The sequence below is a fragment of the Lepidochelys kempii genome, chromosome 14, assembly GCF_965140265.1.
Source record: "Lepidochelys kempii isolate rLepKem1 chromosome 14, rLepKem1.hap2, whole genome shotgun sequence".
Taxonomy (NCBI): Eukaryota; Metazoa; Chordata; order Testudines; family Cheloniidae; genus Lepidochelys; species Lepidochelys kempii.
This window is the reverse complement of record NC_133269.1, coordinates 11,144,556-11,162,835: the sequence shown is the minus strand read 5'-3', so window position 1 is coordinate 11,162,835 and position 18,280 is coordinate 11,144,556. Positions and strand designations below refer to the sequence as shown.

At 44.5% G+C, this 18,280-nt stretch overlaps 1 protein-coding gene across 4 annotated transcripts in view; it reads left to right on the top strand.

Annotated features, from left to right (window-relative positions):
* The first annotated feature begins 466 nt into the window (after positions 1-466).
* The window catches only part of TOM1L1 (target of myb1 like 1 membrane trafficking protein), a 35,012-nt gene continuing 17,198 nt past the window's right edge, over positions 467-18,280 (top strand). For 2 of the 4 annotated variants that reach the window (XM_073311664.1, XM_073311663.1), the window contains exons 1-7: positions 467-747; positions 1,232-1,316; positions 3,972-4,050; positions 10,307-10,456; positions 11,083-11,202; positions 12,818-12,931; positions 14,248-14,364. In XM_073311664.1, coding sequence (XP_073167765.1) covers positions 690-747; positions 1,232-1,316; positions 3,972-4,050; positions 10,307-10,456; positions 11,083-11,202; positions 12,818-12,931; positions 14,248-14,364 — 723 coding nt within the window. In that variant the 5' untranslated portion in view covers positions 467-689. Of the gene's footprint in view, positions 748-1,231; positions 1,317-3,971; positions 4,051-10,306; positions 10,457-11,082; positions 11,203-12,817; positions 12,932-14,247; positions 14,365-18,280 lie in introns of those variants that run through there. The other 2 variants (XM_073311666.1, XM_073311667.1) reach the window with 2 other exon arrangements.

The window sequence follows — 18,280 nt, the reverse complement described above, 5'->3', positions numbered from 1 at the left end:
TGCATGAAGAGACCCATTCCCTGCCCCCATGCTTCGCTGGCTGAATCCCCAAGACTGATGTGGCTCCATCCTTTCGGGTTGAGAGAAGGGGGTTCAGGAGATCTCTGCTAGAAACACACCTTGTGACATCCTTCCTCACTGGGGAAGGAAATGTCCCAGAGAGCCAGCCAGTCTGCTCAGCTTTGGCAGATGAGCTCTGCCTGGGGAGCCATCCCAGTCTCCCAGGCCAGCTGATTCTTCTTCTCTTCACCCCTGGGAGGGTAGCTCAGGCTGTGCCAGGGAGCAGCCCCCGTCTCCAGGCGCCCCAGCTGCCAGGGCCGGGCTCCCGGCCAGATCCCCTGAGGCTGCAGCAGCGGCGGTGGATTTGTCGCTTGCCTTCGCGGTGGCTCGTAGCCCAGGCCGGGCAGGTCTGCGGGGGCGGCACGTGACGCTGGGGCAAAGAGCCTCCCGCCGGTCGCTGCACGGCTCGGGACCTGGGCAGCTCCTCCCTCGGAACCAGTCACCAGGGCAGGAGGGGAGCTGGCAGCCGGCTCCCTGCCGCCGCCGCCGCCGCCGCAGCCTTCGCCCGCTGCTGCCGGGAGGCCCCGGGGCGGTGCTCGCAGCTCCCCGCGGGGAGGCAGAGGGCGCTTGGCTGGGGCAGGGGGAAGGCAGGAGCCGGGTTTGCCCGGGCTGGGGAGGGCAGGAGCAGCATGGCTTTTGGGAAAAGCCAGAAAGATCCCTTCAGCACAGCCGTGGGGCACCTGATCGGTGAGTACCGGAGACCCACCCACCGACCCACCTCTGCCCCGATCTGGGGTGACTCGGGTGGGGAGAGGAACCCAGGGCCCCTCCAACGCCCTGGGAGAGGGCAGAGGAGAAGCAGGAGGCAGCGGCCCCTCGGTCTTCCCACATGGCCACCCAGTGCAGCCCCACTCCCAGCCGGGGACAGCTTTGCCCCAGCAGCAGGTGTGGCCAGCCTGGGGGTTAGACCTGGGTCTCTGCCATCCAGCTTATTAATACATCACCCATTAAAGGCGTCTGAGTAAAGAGGCCAGGTGAGGACTGTGGACTGGAATAAAGGATTGACTGGTTCGAGGATCTCCCAATCTAATCGCCCTGCAGTGTGTGTGTGATGCAGAGCAATAGCCGGCTCCCGGGGGGAAGTTTCTTAAAGTCACAGCGCCCACCTGTAATTTAAAAGTCTTGCAGGGAACTCCGACTTTTTGTGAAGCAAGTCCTCTTTCCCTTCCAGAGAGAGCAACGATTGGGGCGCTGCCCGCTGAGGAGTGGGGTCAGTTTATGCACATCTGTGACATTATTAACACAACGGATGAGGGGTAAGTAGGCTAATGCTCCCGTAGCCTGGTTTGGAAAGTCATTTACCAGGTGACACAACTGTCACTGTCCTGAGTGAATAACAGATGTCTCAAAAATGTCTGCATTGCCTATTTAACTGCTCCTGTTTAAAGAGCCCTGGGAGTGTGTTTCTGCACATGTGGGATAGATGTGCGCACACACACACTAAAATCTCTCGAATTTATGTGGCTAATAAGAATAGCCAAAGTTACGCTTTGCTATTCAGAAGTAGGACCAGCTTCTTGAGAGTAGGCCAGTATTCCTTCTAGTTCCATATGCATTATGTCAACTGCTTGAGGTCACATCTAATTAAGTCATTACTAGAGACTGGATCCTGATGCCCTTAGTTGGTTTTTATTCAGCCTTTTCTCAGGAGAAAGGTTCATTTGAGTTACTGGGAGTCTTGGTTGAGTAAGAAATCAATAAAGATGTCAAGATTTGACCATTAAGGGTAGCAGTTGCTGCTACATTGAGCAGAGAATCCAAAGTTTACAAGATTTGAGACATCTGTTAGCTACCACAACATGACTACGGTTTGGGGTTTGTAACTTGATTAGGGTTACTGATTAGATATTTCTGATGCCCGCCTCGATTAAATTTATCATCAGAAAAGTCAAGTGATGTCACACTTTGTATCCCAACATATTTTAGTGTACCTAGGTACGTATTTAGGACCCCTTGGGAGGCAGTGTGACCTAGTGGGTAGGACACTGAAGACTAGGTTCTAGTCCCAGCTTAGCCAAATGCCTGCTGGGTAACCTTGGGCAAGTCACTTCACTTTTCTGTGCCTCAGTTTCCCCATCTGTAAAATGGGATAATGATCCTGACCTTTTTAAAGTCCTTTGAGATCTACTGGTGAAAAATGCTATACAAGACCCTAGTGGTATTATTACCAGAGAGGTTTCAGTCCTGAGATGATAGTTTTGCCATAATGACTGAAAAAAAGTCATCTGCCCTATGCACTTCCATTTCTTGCTCTAAGTCCATGCTCTTGTTTATGGCTACAGCTATTTGCCTATAGCTCCATGTCCAGCCATTGGCAAGGGGATGGTTTAGCGATGAGCATTGTTTTTTATGTATAGTATCTACACAGTGCCTCTTTTTTAGGAAAGAGCTTTCCCTTGTGAGCAGTTTATTCCATAACTGTCCATTCTGAAACATCTTTTGATTTGCTCTTCAGCATCTGCTACTGGCCACAGCTTGAGACAGAATACTAGGAACAAAGGAATTGCCAGACCTGATAAGATGAGGGGTCCATCTAGCCCAGGATCCTGGCTCTGATAGTGACCAGACCTTCAGAGGAAGGTTTTAGAAACCCTGAAGTGGGGAATTATGGAATAATTTAACTACAAGGGAATTTTTCTTCCTAATCCCCCTTCTCCTGTTTTAGGCTTTGTCTATACCGACAAGTGAAAGACAAAACTTTTGTTGTTCAGAGGTGTTAAAAAAACACCCCCCTGAAAGATAAAAGTTTTGTCGATGACAAGCGCTGGTGTGAACAGCGCACTCCTGCCGACAAAGCTAATGCCGCTCATTGGGGGTGGAAGTTCTCCTGCCGACAAAGAGCGGCTAGGCTGCTTGCCTTTTAGCAGCACAGCCGTGTCGCTAAAAGCTGCGTAGAGTAGACCTAGCCTTAGATTCTCCGCTCTTTTGATCTGCTATGGCAGTTACTATGTTTGCAACTTACAATGGTATAAAAAGAGAGAGAAATCTTGATTTTAGTGGAGTTTTAAAAGAAATACATTAGGACATTCAAGCTACTGTATTTACAAAGGTGAGCGCTGAATTAGGGCTTTATTGGCATTGAGTGTTTTTTCCAGTAAGATTTTTTTTCTTAACCCAAATTTTGATGGGCTGCATTAATATAGTGCTAGAAGGATTTTGGTTTTGTTTATCACAAGCAATCCCAGGGCACCAGTTACTGTAATTCCTGGGTGCATTAAACACAAAGTATGTTAAGAAACAAAACTATTTTCCATATATAATGAGCTAACACCTAATTCCAGCCTGTCACTCCCACATAGTTATATATAGACAGATATAGAAAATATATGAAAATCACAGTGCCATGATGGATATGTAGGAAGCAGTGGCTGTTTACCAGCATACAGCAATTACTAGGATTGTTTAGAAGCATCCTGCAATTACCAGGATTGAAATTTAACCAGGATATTGATGCTAACACCTCTGGTGTTGCCAAAATTCCCATTAGGTCTCTAATTCCAACGCATTTGAAAAATGGGCTCTAGTTAGCTTTTGATGCATTGGCCATTTAAGCTTTTATATTAATGAGAGTTGCACAGGTAAATCTCTCGCATGACGATAAGAGAAAATAATTTTAGAGAGGAAACTGCACTGGGGAATTATGTTTATTCTTCTACACAAGACACTGGAGTACAGTCTGTAGTGCTGACCCCGATTCACCACCACATTACTCCAGTTTAATACCAAAGTGACTCTGTTGAAATCAGTGGAATCATCACACTGGTGTGAACCAGCATAAAATTAGAGTAATACTGGGAGCTGATTGACTCCTTATTTCATGTCAGTATTTTCAGATCTTGGACAATTTTTTATAAAATAGCCACCCTATTTTTCATTGGTACCTTTCTCTGCATAATTTCTTGTTATCACAGGCCTAAAGATGCAGTAAAAGCACTAAAAAAAAGGATTTCCAAAAACTGTAACCATAAGGAGATTAGATTCACATTGTCTGTAAGTACAACTGTTTTACTTCTATTAATTAGATACTGAGAAGGAAGCCATATTTTAAGAAATAAATCAATGTGTGATTGACATATAGGTTGTGAGCTCTCTGAGGCAGTCTTTGTTATATGTCTGCACAGCACCTAGTATAATGCAGCCTTGATCTGCAGTTCCTAAATGCTACTCTAATACAAATAATAAATAATAATCCTATATCACCTCTACGCTTAAGGCTTGTCCAAGACAGTCATCATATGTCTCCCATTGGCTGTCCTATAGATTATACCCCACCAGTCTCTGAAGGATACAGGGGTTAGAATATTATACAAAGGCTGAACTGACTTGACAATTCTCCTAATAACACATCTGGTAGCCTTATTACTCACGGCGTGTTACGCATTATGGAATGTGTGGTATAAGTTTTGCAAAAGCATGCCTTATTGGAAGTGAGGAAGTAATTAGGGTGAAGAAATGATGTTGTTTTGTTTGGAGGTAAGACCTACAAAGTTCAGCTCTGAATCTAAATTGCCCCAGGGTTGGGGGTGTTGGGATTTGATCCTATTACAGATTTTTCTGAGTCACAGAGTTTGAGTCTGCCTCTGAACTTTCCCAAACTGTGGGGCAGTTTGGTTTGGGCCCATCTGCGGGTTTATTGGAGCATGTTAACACAGTTCTCCTCTCTCCTCTGCATTGATATCGTGGGTCAGATTCTGATCTTCTTTACACTACTAGGTCCAGTGCAGTTCCCAGTGTAACTCAAGGCCCTGTATCCTTGTTAGCTGTCCTGGTCTTTAGGTATAAATGATTTCCCTGAGGATTTCATTTTCTTTACTGTTTCCATTATTTGGACGCAGAAGTTTCCCCTTATCACACCAGCATCAGCGCTGTTACGTATTATATGGTGTGTCTGGTGGTAGATAGGTGACTGACACTGTTAAATTACAGGATGGCCAGCAGTGCCCAAGTGTCAGCTGGTGAGTTAGGGATGCAGCTAAAGTTATCTAAACACATCAGTTACATGGTTAGCGTGTCCCATTTCCACTCCCTTGTGCTCTCCTCCTTCTTCAGTTACTTAGATGAGTCACCTTTTTGCTCCACAGGTTTGCATAGCCGAAATGCTCTGCTTCCGCTCTGACTGCACTCTCTGTATCAGGCTTGCTTTCTCCTCCAGGCCTTTGTTTACCTTAACCCTGCACTGAATGTGCAGGCTGGAGCTTTGATAACACAGCTTGGAGCTTTGGGAATGTTTATCTGGAGATTTGCTTTGCAGATACAGCTGGGGTTCTGTTACTGTTGAGCCTTGTAGAAAAAAGACGTTATGTTCATGTTCCTGGTGGAACCAAATAACAACACTGACCTGCTGAAAATGGATTCTATTTGCTTGCAGATAGGGATAATAACTGACCATTAGGTTTCAGATCCAAGAAGCATGATGCCATCTCTCCGTTTCCAGGGTTCCAGCTATGCTCCCGAGCTCCTAGCACTGTCTCATAGTCTCTCTTGGATTTCAGCTCCTACCTTCTCCTTCTCTGTTCCCACCTACTCACAAGCAACTACACCCTGCCAGGCAATTTCAACCTTTCAGTCCCAGATCTTTTTCTGGCCTTCCAAGCTCTCTCTGCCTCAATTTCCCAACCTTCCTTCATTTGGCAAGCCCTACTCTTTCCTCCAAATCCCCCTTTCTCTCCTCCTCATCTTTATGCTTTCAGTCTTCTTTCTACAAGCTGCAGATACTTCTGTGTCTGCCAGTGCCTTTTCCCTTGTTGCTGGCTTCTTTCCATCTTCCGGTACCTCCTGGCCTCAGATTTCCACTCTCCTCAGCCGCAGTAAAACCTCCCCTGCAATACCTCAGTGCTAGCCATGTCCAATGTTACTTTCTTGGCTTCTAAAACCACGTACTCTTGGTGCAAGAGCTGGTTGAATATTTTTTGTCTGTCATTTTGTGACAGGAAAGGGCTGAAGGAAAAGTTTTTGTGGAGAATTTTTGTTTTTTATGAAACAGTTTGGGTTTTTTTGACAAATCATCCTTCCCCCTCCCCACCCTGCTTTTTCTATTTTTCCCCTGGAAAAGAGGGTTGGGGGGGAGACAAAAATATGAAACACGTCTCAGTTTTTGAAAATTATTTTCAAATGTCAAATTTTTAAAAATTCTCCTGCAAAAAGCTGTTGGTGGTTTTAACCAGCTCTTCCCCTTATCTGTCCCCCTCATGCCAATTACCTTGCATCCCCTCTACCCATTGAGAATCGCCATCCAATCCTCTTTGCTTGCTACTTTACATACAGTTAAGAAAAGAACAAACAAAGGAGCCACTTTCTTTTAGATGTAATTTGATCTGGTTTCGTTTACTCCACCTCATGTCAGTGGACTTATACACAAAGCTTAGCTTACTCCTATGAGAAACATAAACAGCACTCGGAAAAACATGCTGAAAGTTCTTGTTTTGCCTTGAACTAGCAGAGACGTACCTGTAGGCCCCAATCCTGCCCTTGAGACATTAGCACACACACGAGTAACTTTACACACTTGAGTGTTTCCACTGAATTTTATGTTGCTGCTCATGTACAAATTTAATCATGGGTGTAGGTTTTGCTCAAGGCCTTAGTTAACTCAGTTGACCTGCCATTTACCAATATGCTAAAATTTTAGCACGGCTTTTACTTTATTGCTGATTCCTTGTTCCTGTTCCGTGTATTTTCCTTGTGTGCTTGTTGATTTAGAGGAACATGGGTGACAATCAGGTGTATAAAAACATTCCAGAAGTGACTTAGTTTCATGCGCTCTGGCCTGCTGAAGTCAACTGCTGCTTACGAAGTTATATGAATGAAGATTTTGCATGCTGGGCCCTGTAGTAGTTTCATAAAGTATCTTTAATAAAGGCAAGAGATCAGACTCGGCACTGCAAGTTTCACAATCAGATGTCCGGGAGGATTATGACTTTTAGGCAGGCAGCCAACAGTGTGTGTTCGTTAGTTGACTCTGTATTATTTGTGGGTGTGTCAAACCTGTTTGCATGCTTTCTCCCTGTTTTTAAAAATGACTCCTATTCAGCTTACTAGAACTGGTTAGCTTTTTTTTCATGTTTGTAAATACCAATGTCCCAATTCTTACTGGGGCTTCCGGTTGCAGTATTAAGGATGACCAAAACATGGAACAATAATTTCACAATAAATAATTTTAAAAAAAAAGTTTTTTCCATGGTGCAGGATTTAAAATGGGCAGGAGGGGGAGAGAAATCGATTTTTGCGTTTTTTTCTCAAAATATTTTTGGGAAAAATTTGAATTTTGAGTAAGTTCTGGGACTGGGGTTGTTTTCCCCCCACCCACCCCACTTTTTCATTTTTCCTTTTGAAATTTGATAACATTGGAAAAAATTACCAAGGAGCAAAGCTATGGAATTTCAACTGTACTTTTGCCACTCTGAAACTTTTTGCAAAGCTGAGGATTTGGAAAAGTTACGGGATGGAAAAAAAAAAAAAGTGTGTGTGAGAGAGACCCCCTGAACATCAGTCTATTGCACTGCAGGGCAAACAAGGCGATGGGAGGTGAAAAAAAGTTGGAGAAGGTGGAGAACTGTGGTTTTGCTTTCCAAAGCTAATGGTGGGACCCCGATCACTTCAGACATTAAAAACTAGACTGGGAAAAACACTAATAAATGTACATAGGCCATTAATTCAGGGGATGGATTAACAGACCCTAGGCTGTGACACTTTGGCGAATGCTGACACTATAAACTGGTATCTACTGAGTGAGGTGTATGAGGAGCCAAAATATCCACCCATGATCCTTAGCGGCATCCTGTGGCTTAGAGGCTTCCGCTGTAAACTGAAACTGTTCATTCCAACTCTGTGGACCAAACCCTGGTTGCCTTACTCACATGATTAGTCCCACTGAACTTAATGAGTAGAATCTGGCTTTCAATGGAAAATACTTTTCTTTCCTTCTACCACTTCCCCCCCCCCCCCCCCGCCTTTCAGTTAATGTTTTGTAACAATGGTGCCTTTGCCTCTGCCTTTTGACAAAGGGCTGGGATGCCCTTTTATTAGCTGACTCTGGTTTTGGTTTGTGAATCTGTGAGCTTGGATTGCACAATCAAACACCCAACTCCCTTCCTGTTGACACGGAACTCCTCTCACCTGGGGTGTAGAAACTGTGCCAGCTTCTAAATTCATCTGATCCCACCCCCTAATTATGGAAAGTTTAACAGGACAGTTGAAAATACATTTGCTAATGCTTTGATTAAAACCTTATCAATAGTGAGTTTCTGGGGGTGTCAATGCAGCAATTGGGAGGTGCGATTGCAGCACAGGGAGGGGGCTACCTGGGCTAGCTTTGAATTGAATTAGCTCACTAAAAACAGCAGGGTAGCCACGACAGAATGGACAGTGGTATGGGCTAGCTGCTCGAATACAGTCTCACCCGGGATACTAGTCATATTTGGGCTGCAAGTCCATGTCGCTGCACCTACATTGACTGAGCTAGCTCACTAAGAATAGCAAATCTAGGACAGGTTTGCTGACATCTTCTGTCCCAATGGCAGAGTAGACCTACCCTCTGGAATACTTACCAGTGCTGAGTGGCACCTTACTTCACCACTATGTCCCATTGATTCCAATGGAACTGCTTAGGGAGGTAGGATACTACTCTCAACAGTAAATAAGAGCATTCGAATCCTAATGAAAGCATAAGTATCAAGGTAGCTCATTCTTGATTGCTCCAGAATTGATCTGGGCCAAATTCGCTTTGCAGTTATACTGGAGCACCTCATTCAAGTCAATTGGGTGGCACTGGCATAAACTGAGTGGAGGGTCTGGCCTACTAGCTACAGTAGTTTTACTCAGAGGGGTAAGTGTTCAGTCTCAGGTGTGGGGAATTAATAATAGGAGTTGCATACCTCATTCCCCATGCACGGGGTTGAAAATGTTTTACACAAACTGCAGCACTTATTTCATGTACCCTTTCAAATAAGAAAGGAATCCGTCAAGCTAAGGCGCTCTGGTCATTGTCTTTTACTTGGCTTTTCGCACAGCAGTCTGCCTCTTTGTTCTACACTCACTTTATTTCTGTGGGAAATTTTCTGCTGCTCTTGTACCTCTCTTCCCTTAAGGCCTGTTCACGCTAGAGAAAAATCCCTATGTCGCCAAGCTAGAAAATGAGTTTCTAAAATGGTTTTAACACCCCTTTGTGTAGCCTGCGCTGGACAGGGAAAGCATGTTTAATCCACTTCAGCTCCATCCGCAGCTACAGTGGTGCCGCTTAGAAGATTTGTTCTAATCTGAGGACTGCTTCCAATGCGTGTAATGGGGGAATACTGATAGAATTAACCTAACTTATGAACTGGTCTAAACTTTTCCCTCCTGTCTGGGTGGGGCTTAGTAAAGAGAGAGACCCTCTTCCTCTCTGCTTTGGGCACCATTGTCAAGGGGTTAGGGCTCCAAAACTTTGAACCAGGAGAGCTGGGTTCTAGTCCTGCCTGTACCCACAGATGTTCTATGGGCAGGATTCTCTTCAAGTCAATGAAAATACCTTATATTGGCTTTATTTCAATGGATTGGGTGCTGTGGGACCTGTTAATGCCTCCGATTCCCCATCTGTAGGATGAGGAGCAACTGTCTTTGAAAGAGCATTGAGATCTGTAGATGAAAATTGTTAGATAAATATCAAGTATGGTGACATTCAATGCCTTGAGGATCTGTCATCTCTATGCATCCCATGAAGTGGGCTGTAGCCCACGAAAGCTTATACTCAAATTTCTTAGTCTCTAAGGTGCCACAAGTCCTCCTGTTCTTTTTGCGGATACAGACTAACACGGCTGCTACTCTGAAACCTGTCATCTCTGTGAGGCTCTAGCTGCATATCCAAAGCCTGCTTTGGAAGGTAGATATTTCATAAAGATGATTCTGATAATCAGAGTAATTTGTCTACCTTATTTCTGGTCTCCAGGATCCCTATCACACAGCCCTCACAAGTGGAGCACTTCAATTTGTTCTCTTTGTTTTTGATTACCTTTTGCTTGTAGGCGATATGAGCAAAAGAAAGGGATAGCTGTTCCTATTATGATTGATTTGTATTGTGACTGTGCCTAGCAGCACTAGTCATGGGCAGGATCCCACTGTGCTAGATGCTGTACAGACACTACTGTCTAATCTCGTCTTTCCAAGGTGACCATCACAATACCATCCAGGCATGAATTTAAAAGCAAAAAAAGAGGGGAAGGGCTCAAGTTATTTTTAAGCACCGTGTCATAGAAATCCCTTCTCTGTACAGCTTCTCGACATGTGCATGAAAAACTGTGGCCCCAGCTTCCAGTCTTTAGTTGTGAAGAAAGACTTCTGCAAGGACAAGCTGGTGAAACTCTTGCATCCAAGATACAATCTGCCAGCTGATACACAGGACATAATCTTGGCCTTTATCAGGGTACGTCAACTGTAAATAGAGAGATATATACAGAGTAAATATTTAATGATACAACCTGGTGATGTGCTGGACGGGGGTTCGTGGGAGCCTTTTGTGAAAATGTTCTTTGATGTACTTGCTGTTTTTGCAAGTGCAGCCGGGAGTGGGAGGTGGAGGGAGAGGAGCAGAAAGGGGGCATGGAAAGGCTCCTTTGGATACCCCCTACCCTAACTACTGGATGTGTTCCTTCCCCAGCTACACTGAAGGAGAAAAGTGAAAGGGAGCTTTGAAGCTTTCTCTGTCTTGTTCCTGCTGCTTAGAGTGCAGGCCAAGGGAGCAGGTAGCTCATGTGGAGGAAGCCACTTACCTAGTAGAGAGCTTCAGGAACATGTGTAGTAGAAGAACCCCTCTAGGAGATTCTTTTCTTCCCTGACCCACTGATATCTTCGGCCTTGGAACCAATTCCTCCAACCCGCAGAAATCCTGCATTTTCCAAGGAGTCTAGTAGGTGGGTGGACAAGGAAAGGAAGAGAGGCAGCCACCTGGGGAATGGAGGTTCAAGCCATGTGGCTTCTCCCAGTGAAGAATTCTGGGTCTCAAACATAAAAACGTTTTGATTTCCATCACCAATGATTTTTCAAAAACAGACCTGGGCCTATGGGTTCCAAGGAACTGTGGATGTGAGTGAAGTGAAGGAAGTGTACCTGGAACTGCTAAAGAAAGGAGTGCAGTTTCCATCCTCTGATGCCAACCCAGGGACACAAAAGGTCAGGACAACATTTGCTACTGTTAATGTACAAAGAAGGTGTGTTGATTGTCATTAATTATTATGTCTGAAACCATGAAAATCCTGCTCACGTACTCAGGAAATCAATCATGCATTCTGCCATGGAGTATATATATTTTTTAAATTAGATAATAGTGCTTTTGTTATAAAAATCAAAGTTTGGGGGATCCGTTGTCTCAAACAGGAAGGATAAATCTCTGGGATTTTTTAAAGCTAGCTAAGAGATTTGGGCACTCAATTCCCATCAAAATGCATGGCAATTGAGTGTCCAAATCTCTTAGGCATTTTTGAAAGGCTCAGACAAAATGTATATGATTTGCATGAAAGCACCCAATGATTCAGAATATGAACACTATCTGGTCCCAATTTGGAATTGGGAGAGGTAGGGATGTCTAATAAAAAAGGTCTTTACTATATAAGACTCTATCCACTTGTTTGTACAGTCTACAAAATAATTTGCAACCTTGTGGATAAAGGCTCTGTCTTTACTATTTAAGTTGATCAAAGGTATTGTGTGGATCTGGAAAACAACCCTCTGTCAATATGGCTTGAGCAGTCCATGCCATCTCTGTGTGCAGCAAGTTTCTTAGATCCGTTCCTTCCAATTTCCAGTGACCTGGAAGAGCTTTCACAAGACTTTTGAGAAGAGTGACACCATCAGGTGGAATGTTGCAGTTATGGATTTAGAATCCTCTAGTCAGCCCAGGCAGAAGGGATTCAGAACTATTGAGAGTCTGGCCTGAGGATTAAATAGCGGCGTACAGGAAGGGCAGTGTATTTTGACTAAGGCTGTTCAGACGAGGCTACGTGCTGATTTTTTTTACTAGGTAATTATTTCTTCCCCACCCAGATGTAACTGTGGGAAGGAATGGCTTCTAAATCTCTGGTCCTGTACCCACTGAAGTCAATGGCAAAGCTCCAATGACTTCAATAGTGCAGGAACAGGACCTATATACAGAATTTGGCCCAGAGTGCCTAAGGTTGGAAGGACTTAAGCATAGTGTCTGATGCAGGCCTTCAGTTTAACCCAAAATGCACATGAGGCTTCTTGCATCCAGAGCTTTCCAGCTCTGGGATCCAGAAGAGCCTACTTCCCTCATCTCCCAGACCCTTTCTTCTTACAGCTTCTGCTTTCCTAGTGTGGCCCCGTCACCGGCCACACCTAATTCTTTTTCCCAGAGCAGGGTTCTTGTGCACTGAGGACTGACCCCTGTTAATTCCCGTTCCAAAGAAATAATAGAATTCTCTCACCAAAGATGGGCTAATCTCAGTTATTCCAGTCACAGAGGCATATAACTCATGCTTTGCCATTCACACTCCTTCCTCTGATGGATTCATTTGCCAACAAACCAGTTGAACGGAAACCTGGATCCAAAGTCTGATTTTTATTCCAAAATGGTTATTGGTTTTACTGTAGCGAATAGAAGGAACTCAGATAACACCATCAAAGCCTTCCTCCCTGGTAGCGTTGCAGCGCTGATTATAAGGAGGCTAATGCGCTGTTGTCTAGTCTGATAATGATGCTTTGTAGCGCTGTCATCCGGATGTCCATGTCAAATCCCAGGTTAAACAAAAACTCTCTTCATATCATATAGCAGCGAGCTTCATCTTGGCCCTCTGAAAAGCCACCGCCTCCTTCTGCTACCTCTGTGAAAAGTATTCCAGTGCCTCGTCCCCCCACTCTGACAATAACATTGACTCCTGAACAGGTGCAGTATGGTCTTTCTTTTGAAATATGCTGACTAAGTGTCGGTACCATGATTCCCTTGCCTGTATAGGATATAATATGAGAGGCTGCTGCAAGGAAAATCTCCATTAGCTCAAGCAGAATAGGCTTTTGTTGACAGTCCTGGGCTGAATCCCTGTTCCATTACCGTAGTGTTTTTATTTTGTGAGAAAATATCACACACTCATGTGCCAGATCTTTGTAGAGGCCAGGAAAGGAGATTGCGTAACTGCCAGAGAGCTGCTCAACTGGAGAGTAGAAATCTTTGCTTGAGTATGTGTATTTCTAATGCTCTTATCAGGGTACTGTGGTGCAAATTAGTAAGAGAAGAGAGCAATTCAAAGGCCAAAGGAAAGGGTAAAGAAAACTTTTGCAAGACACCAGTGTCAAGAAATATTTTTTAAAAGTCAGAAAGAAACGGACAAGCTGGTTCCACACCTGCCTGTGGATAAATGAAAAGTTTTGTCTGCTTGATAGTGATAGGACTTAACTGTTAAGGGAAGAAATGGCAGCACGGCACTCAACAGAGCTCAGGTTCGAGACCCGCTGCCTTATAGTGCTTTAAAACTGGACTTACTCCCTTAAGGTCCGTGGATCGGGCCCTGTCCATTTTGATCAATTTCACAGCCAGGGTTTTAAAATCGGTCAATTTCACATTTTCAGCTGTTTACATCTGAAATTTCATGGTGTTGTAACCCTGGGGGTCCCAACCCAAAAGGTACCTGGAGGTGGGTCTGATCTCTCCCCTCTCCCGCCCCTGCAGCAGCCCTGCAGAGGGACAAGTCCTGTCCCTCCCCAGCCCAATAGGGTCTCGCAGCTAGGAGCCCCCTGGCTTGGGCACTCCCAGCAACAGGGGGAGATCAGACCCACATCCACTAGCCTCCTCCAGCTGCAGGAACCTCTGGGGCTGCAGCCTGGCACTGGAGCTTCCTGCAGCAGGAGGAGGCATTTGGAGGTGGGTGTGATCTCCCCCTGAGAGTGCCCATGCAGAGGAAGAACACATCCTGTCCCTCCCCAGTCCGGCGGGACTTGCAGCTAGGAGCCCCTGGGCTGGAGTGCTCACAGCAGCAAAGGGGAGATCAGATTTCAGGAGGAAGGGCTTATTTCACGGTCCGTGACATGTTTTTCACGTGAAATTGGTAGGATCCTATCCATGGAGTATCATCTGTGTAAAGGCTGGAGTAAGGCAGTGCTGCTCAGGCCCATCGTATATCTGATAAAAGAGCAAGCAGGACAATAGATGTGGAAAACGTTGTGTTTTCTGTACTGGCACATATAACATTCCATTGCCCTGAACAGATTGGGAAGCTGTACAGCGAACTGGATATGGCGAAAATGAATGCGAAAGTCATGTCAGCGATATTAACAGAAAACGTTCCTGGGTCTGAGAATCTTGACGACATGGAGCTCTTACAGGTGCAGTACAGCATTTTTGCTAGGAGTTTGTTGGTTATGGTTTATTTTAAAAATGTACATTGTGCCCATCCTTGTTACATCTGGGTTCATATTGCAAAGTGAAAACAAACATCTGTTTTCAACCTTTGGTGTTGATCTAGCTTAGCTTCAGTTGACCAATGGAAAATTCACCCTGAGTCAAGTGTGGGCTGGTGTGCGGCCACTTATGTCACCCCGCCCACCTTTGGCCTCCAGTGCAGGATAATAGAGGTCCCTGGCTGCAATATTTTGTACTGTGGAACCAGTCCCAGAATTGGGGGTGACCAAAGTAGTGTAAAGCCACCAGATGCCAGGATATGGCCTCAATTCATCAAAAATTTGGAAGAAAATCCACTCAAAGTAAAATCTATAACTATACAATTTCACGACGGCAAAGAGTAGTTCTCCATCTGCTCATTACTGCACTTTCTTTTTAAATCCCATGTCATATAGTTCCGCTATAATATTTATGAGCTGCTACATTCAAACACTAAAACAATATGATTTTTAAAAAGTCACAATTAAATAGTGATAAAATCGGTCCCCAGCACAACAGATTGTGGATTTTTCAAAGTTCGAGTTGCAAGAGAAGCCGTTACAAAGCTCTCTGGTAAATAACATGCCTTTTTTTTATAAAGGTTCTCTGCCTAAATATTTACTGTACACAATAGACTTAATAGCTTCTCTGAAATGAGGAAGGGTTTAAAAATTCCCTTGGTGTGCATTTTAAAATGATCTTAGTGCACATTGATTGTACACAGTAATTATGACTGCAAAGAAGCAGAGGACTCTACCCAGTAAATAAGACTCATTTAAAAAATTATCTCAACTTTCATGTTCTTCAAGTTAATTTTCTCCCCCAGCTAACATAAAAATATTGAGAAAAAAACAACATTTAAAAACAGTGCAAAGGGGTTGGCTTAGCCTAATAAACACCAGGGATCTGGAGCTAAGTTCTTCACTCATCTTAAGTGGAAACAAAGCAAACAGAAAGAAAGTTGGATAGCCTACGAAAGTATGAGGACTACAAAACTGTATCAGCAATGGTTTAGGCTTTGAGTCCCTCACTTATTGTACACGGGAGCAGCAATCTGCACTTGGGGGTCTTAGCAAGGGTGGAGTGGGGTCTAGGGATTCAGCAAGGCAATGAGAGTCAGGCCTTCTGGATTCTCTTCCTGTTTCACCATGTGACCTTGAACAAGTAATATGACCTCTCTTTGTGCTTCAGTTTACCCAGCTGCACAATGGATATTACAATGCTTCCCAGCCTCACAGGTATGTTGACAAGGCACTTGGGGTACAGCTATAAGCCAAGCAGAAATCCACATCACAGAGTCCAGGCTTACAGATCCGGGCTTGTCTTGGGCTGGTACTGGAGCTTGGGCTCTGAAGCCTAGGCTCTGAAGACCATAGACCCAGCCTCTGAGACTCTTTGGGTTTCTGCTTGCCGTGTAGACGTACCTTTAGTTCTGCTGCTCTAAAGGTGCAAAGTAGCCTTCCTGCTGGTTTAACCAGCCAGTGGAAGATTTCCTTGGTGCAGGGGAATCCTTGAGTGGCATAGAACTGGCAGCTCCCTTCCTGACGCCCTGGTGTGATGCATGTTACTGTGGGGAAAGAGGATAAGGTCAGGACATGCCCGTGCCCTGTTGCTCCCTAGCTGCTACAATGGACCTTCAAGGCCAGATGCAGATGGGTGAGCATTGGACTGGCTCCAGGATCCAGTAAGCACAAAGGTCACCTCTTCACAGAATCCTCCTCTTGAACTGCATCCACTTAGCACTGTTTGGCCGGGGCCGTGGTGTCTAATTTAATTAGTTCTTTGAGAAACTTGGGCAAAGACCCCTGCAAAGGATTATTAGAATATGTCTGCCTATTTTAAATCGATTTCTGGAAGGGTTTTGGAAGTATATTTTGTAAAAGGAAGAATGCCATCACAAAGTCTGAGAAAGCTCAAGCAGATCTGCTTGCTGGCACTCAAATAGTTAAATTATTGGCCAGGTTTGGGGCAGGGAGTGAATTTCACCATTCATGAAGACATGAGTAGAAGCTCATTCCTTTTATATGTGTTTGTTTTCTGTTCCTTCCTGCAACACCCTGAGATCCTTATCACAGCACAAATGCCTAGAGAAACAAATGCGAGTTGCTTTTACAAGAATGAAATACGTTCTTTTCTTTAAAAGAACAGGAGGACTTGTGGCACCTTAGAGACTAACCAATTTATCTGAGCATAAGCTCAGTCTAGGTCACTCAGTTCAAGGGACTGTGTCCTTCTACAGTAATAGTTTCATTGGAATTGGTGCAGACCAGAATCCTTTGCGGAAAGAGTTGCATGCTTTAGGACTTAAAAGGACTGGAGAATTTTTTTTGAACCATGTGTCACCAGAGATCCAGCCTAGTCAGATTAACTGAAACTTAATAATGGGCAAAGTACAGCAATGCAAGTCATGGCTTACACTGGTGTGGCATATCTCCACTCAGGGTTTGCTCTTACATAGATGCATCTGTGGCTAAAAACCCCATTGTAGACAAGACCTAAGACACCTGAAAACAATAACCCCCAAAATATTAAATTGGCTGAAATCATTAGTAGTAGTAGTTGACAGAGCAGTTCAAGTTCTTATATCAACTCTCACAGCCAGTAAGAGTAGGGAATAAGCAAAGCTACTAGATCCAGACCCCTCGTGGGGACACTGGAATGTGAGGCCAGTTCCTCAGCTGATGTAAACTATCACAGTTTTATTGACATCACTGGTTTTTATACCAGCCGATGATCTGGCTCTTGGAATGCATAATAAACAACTCTCGTTTCAAGGGGTCAAGGTTGCATGCATCTTTTCCTCAGCAAAATCTGGCAAATTTGTGATTGAGATCAGAAATAAAAAGGGCTGAGTCTAAATTCTTGTAGAATTTCCCTGTGTTAGCAGGTCGAAAATCACCTCTGGGCTGAGGGCAGGCAGAGACCCTATACATTGATTAGAGCTCAGTTTTCAGGACTTACGGTGTTGCATAGTCCTTGTGCTGCAATTGTGAACAGAGGTGAATTTCACCCTGAGAAATGTCGTTGGGTAAACACACTTTTGGAGCAAAGATGGGCCAGTTTTACAACAAAACCCAGATAATTTCTAAATGAAAATGGAGAGAATAGCCCCCTCTCTCTCCACTCCCTCCCCCCCTCCCCTTAATCAGAGTCAGCATTTGCAAATAAATCATGGAAAACCTGGAGGCGGGAGAAGGGGTGGTTAAGTTCTTGATGCAAGAATAGCCGTTTCTTTGACCCTGCTATCAAAGGGAAATCAATGTGGAAGAGGAATGTAAAACTCTGTGAAACTAAGTAGCTGGTAGTTCTAGTTCTAATTGCTACTAGAGGAGAATTCCACTCCGTGAAATTGTGAATTTTATACCAATCAATCCTGATGGGTTTGTATTACCTATAGAATTGAGGCAGGTTTGATTCGGAGACTTGATTCACAGTCCCCACCAGACTGAGGAAGCCAGGCCTTGGTTTTCTGCCATCTGTACTCCAAGCTATGATTTTCTCTCTTTCTTATAATGAGCCTGATCCAATATCCATTGAAAGTCCATGGAAAGAGCCCTATTGATTTCCATGGGCTTTGGATCATATCCAATATGAAGTCCAGTAAATGCCCCTTCCCTCCCAAAAATCTGCTCTTATCAGTCATCAGGCTCTTTTGAGCATTTTTAAAGTGTTTTGAATTGCTCACTGGATTTCCAATTGGGAATTCTTCGAGTGCTGGTCCCTGAGCGTATTCCATAGGCACCTGGAGCTGAAGAATTTTGAAAGCAGTGTCCATTGGTCCACACACATGCCTGGCTCACCTCTTGCCTCTGACCAAGGAGAAAAAGGGTGGGGTGGACCAGCTGCCGCTCCAGTTCCTTC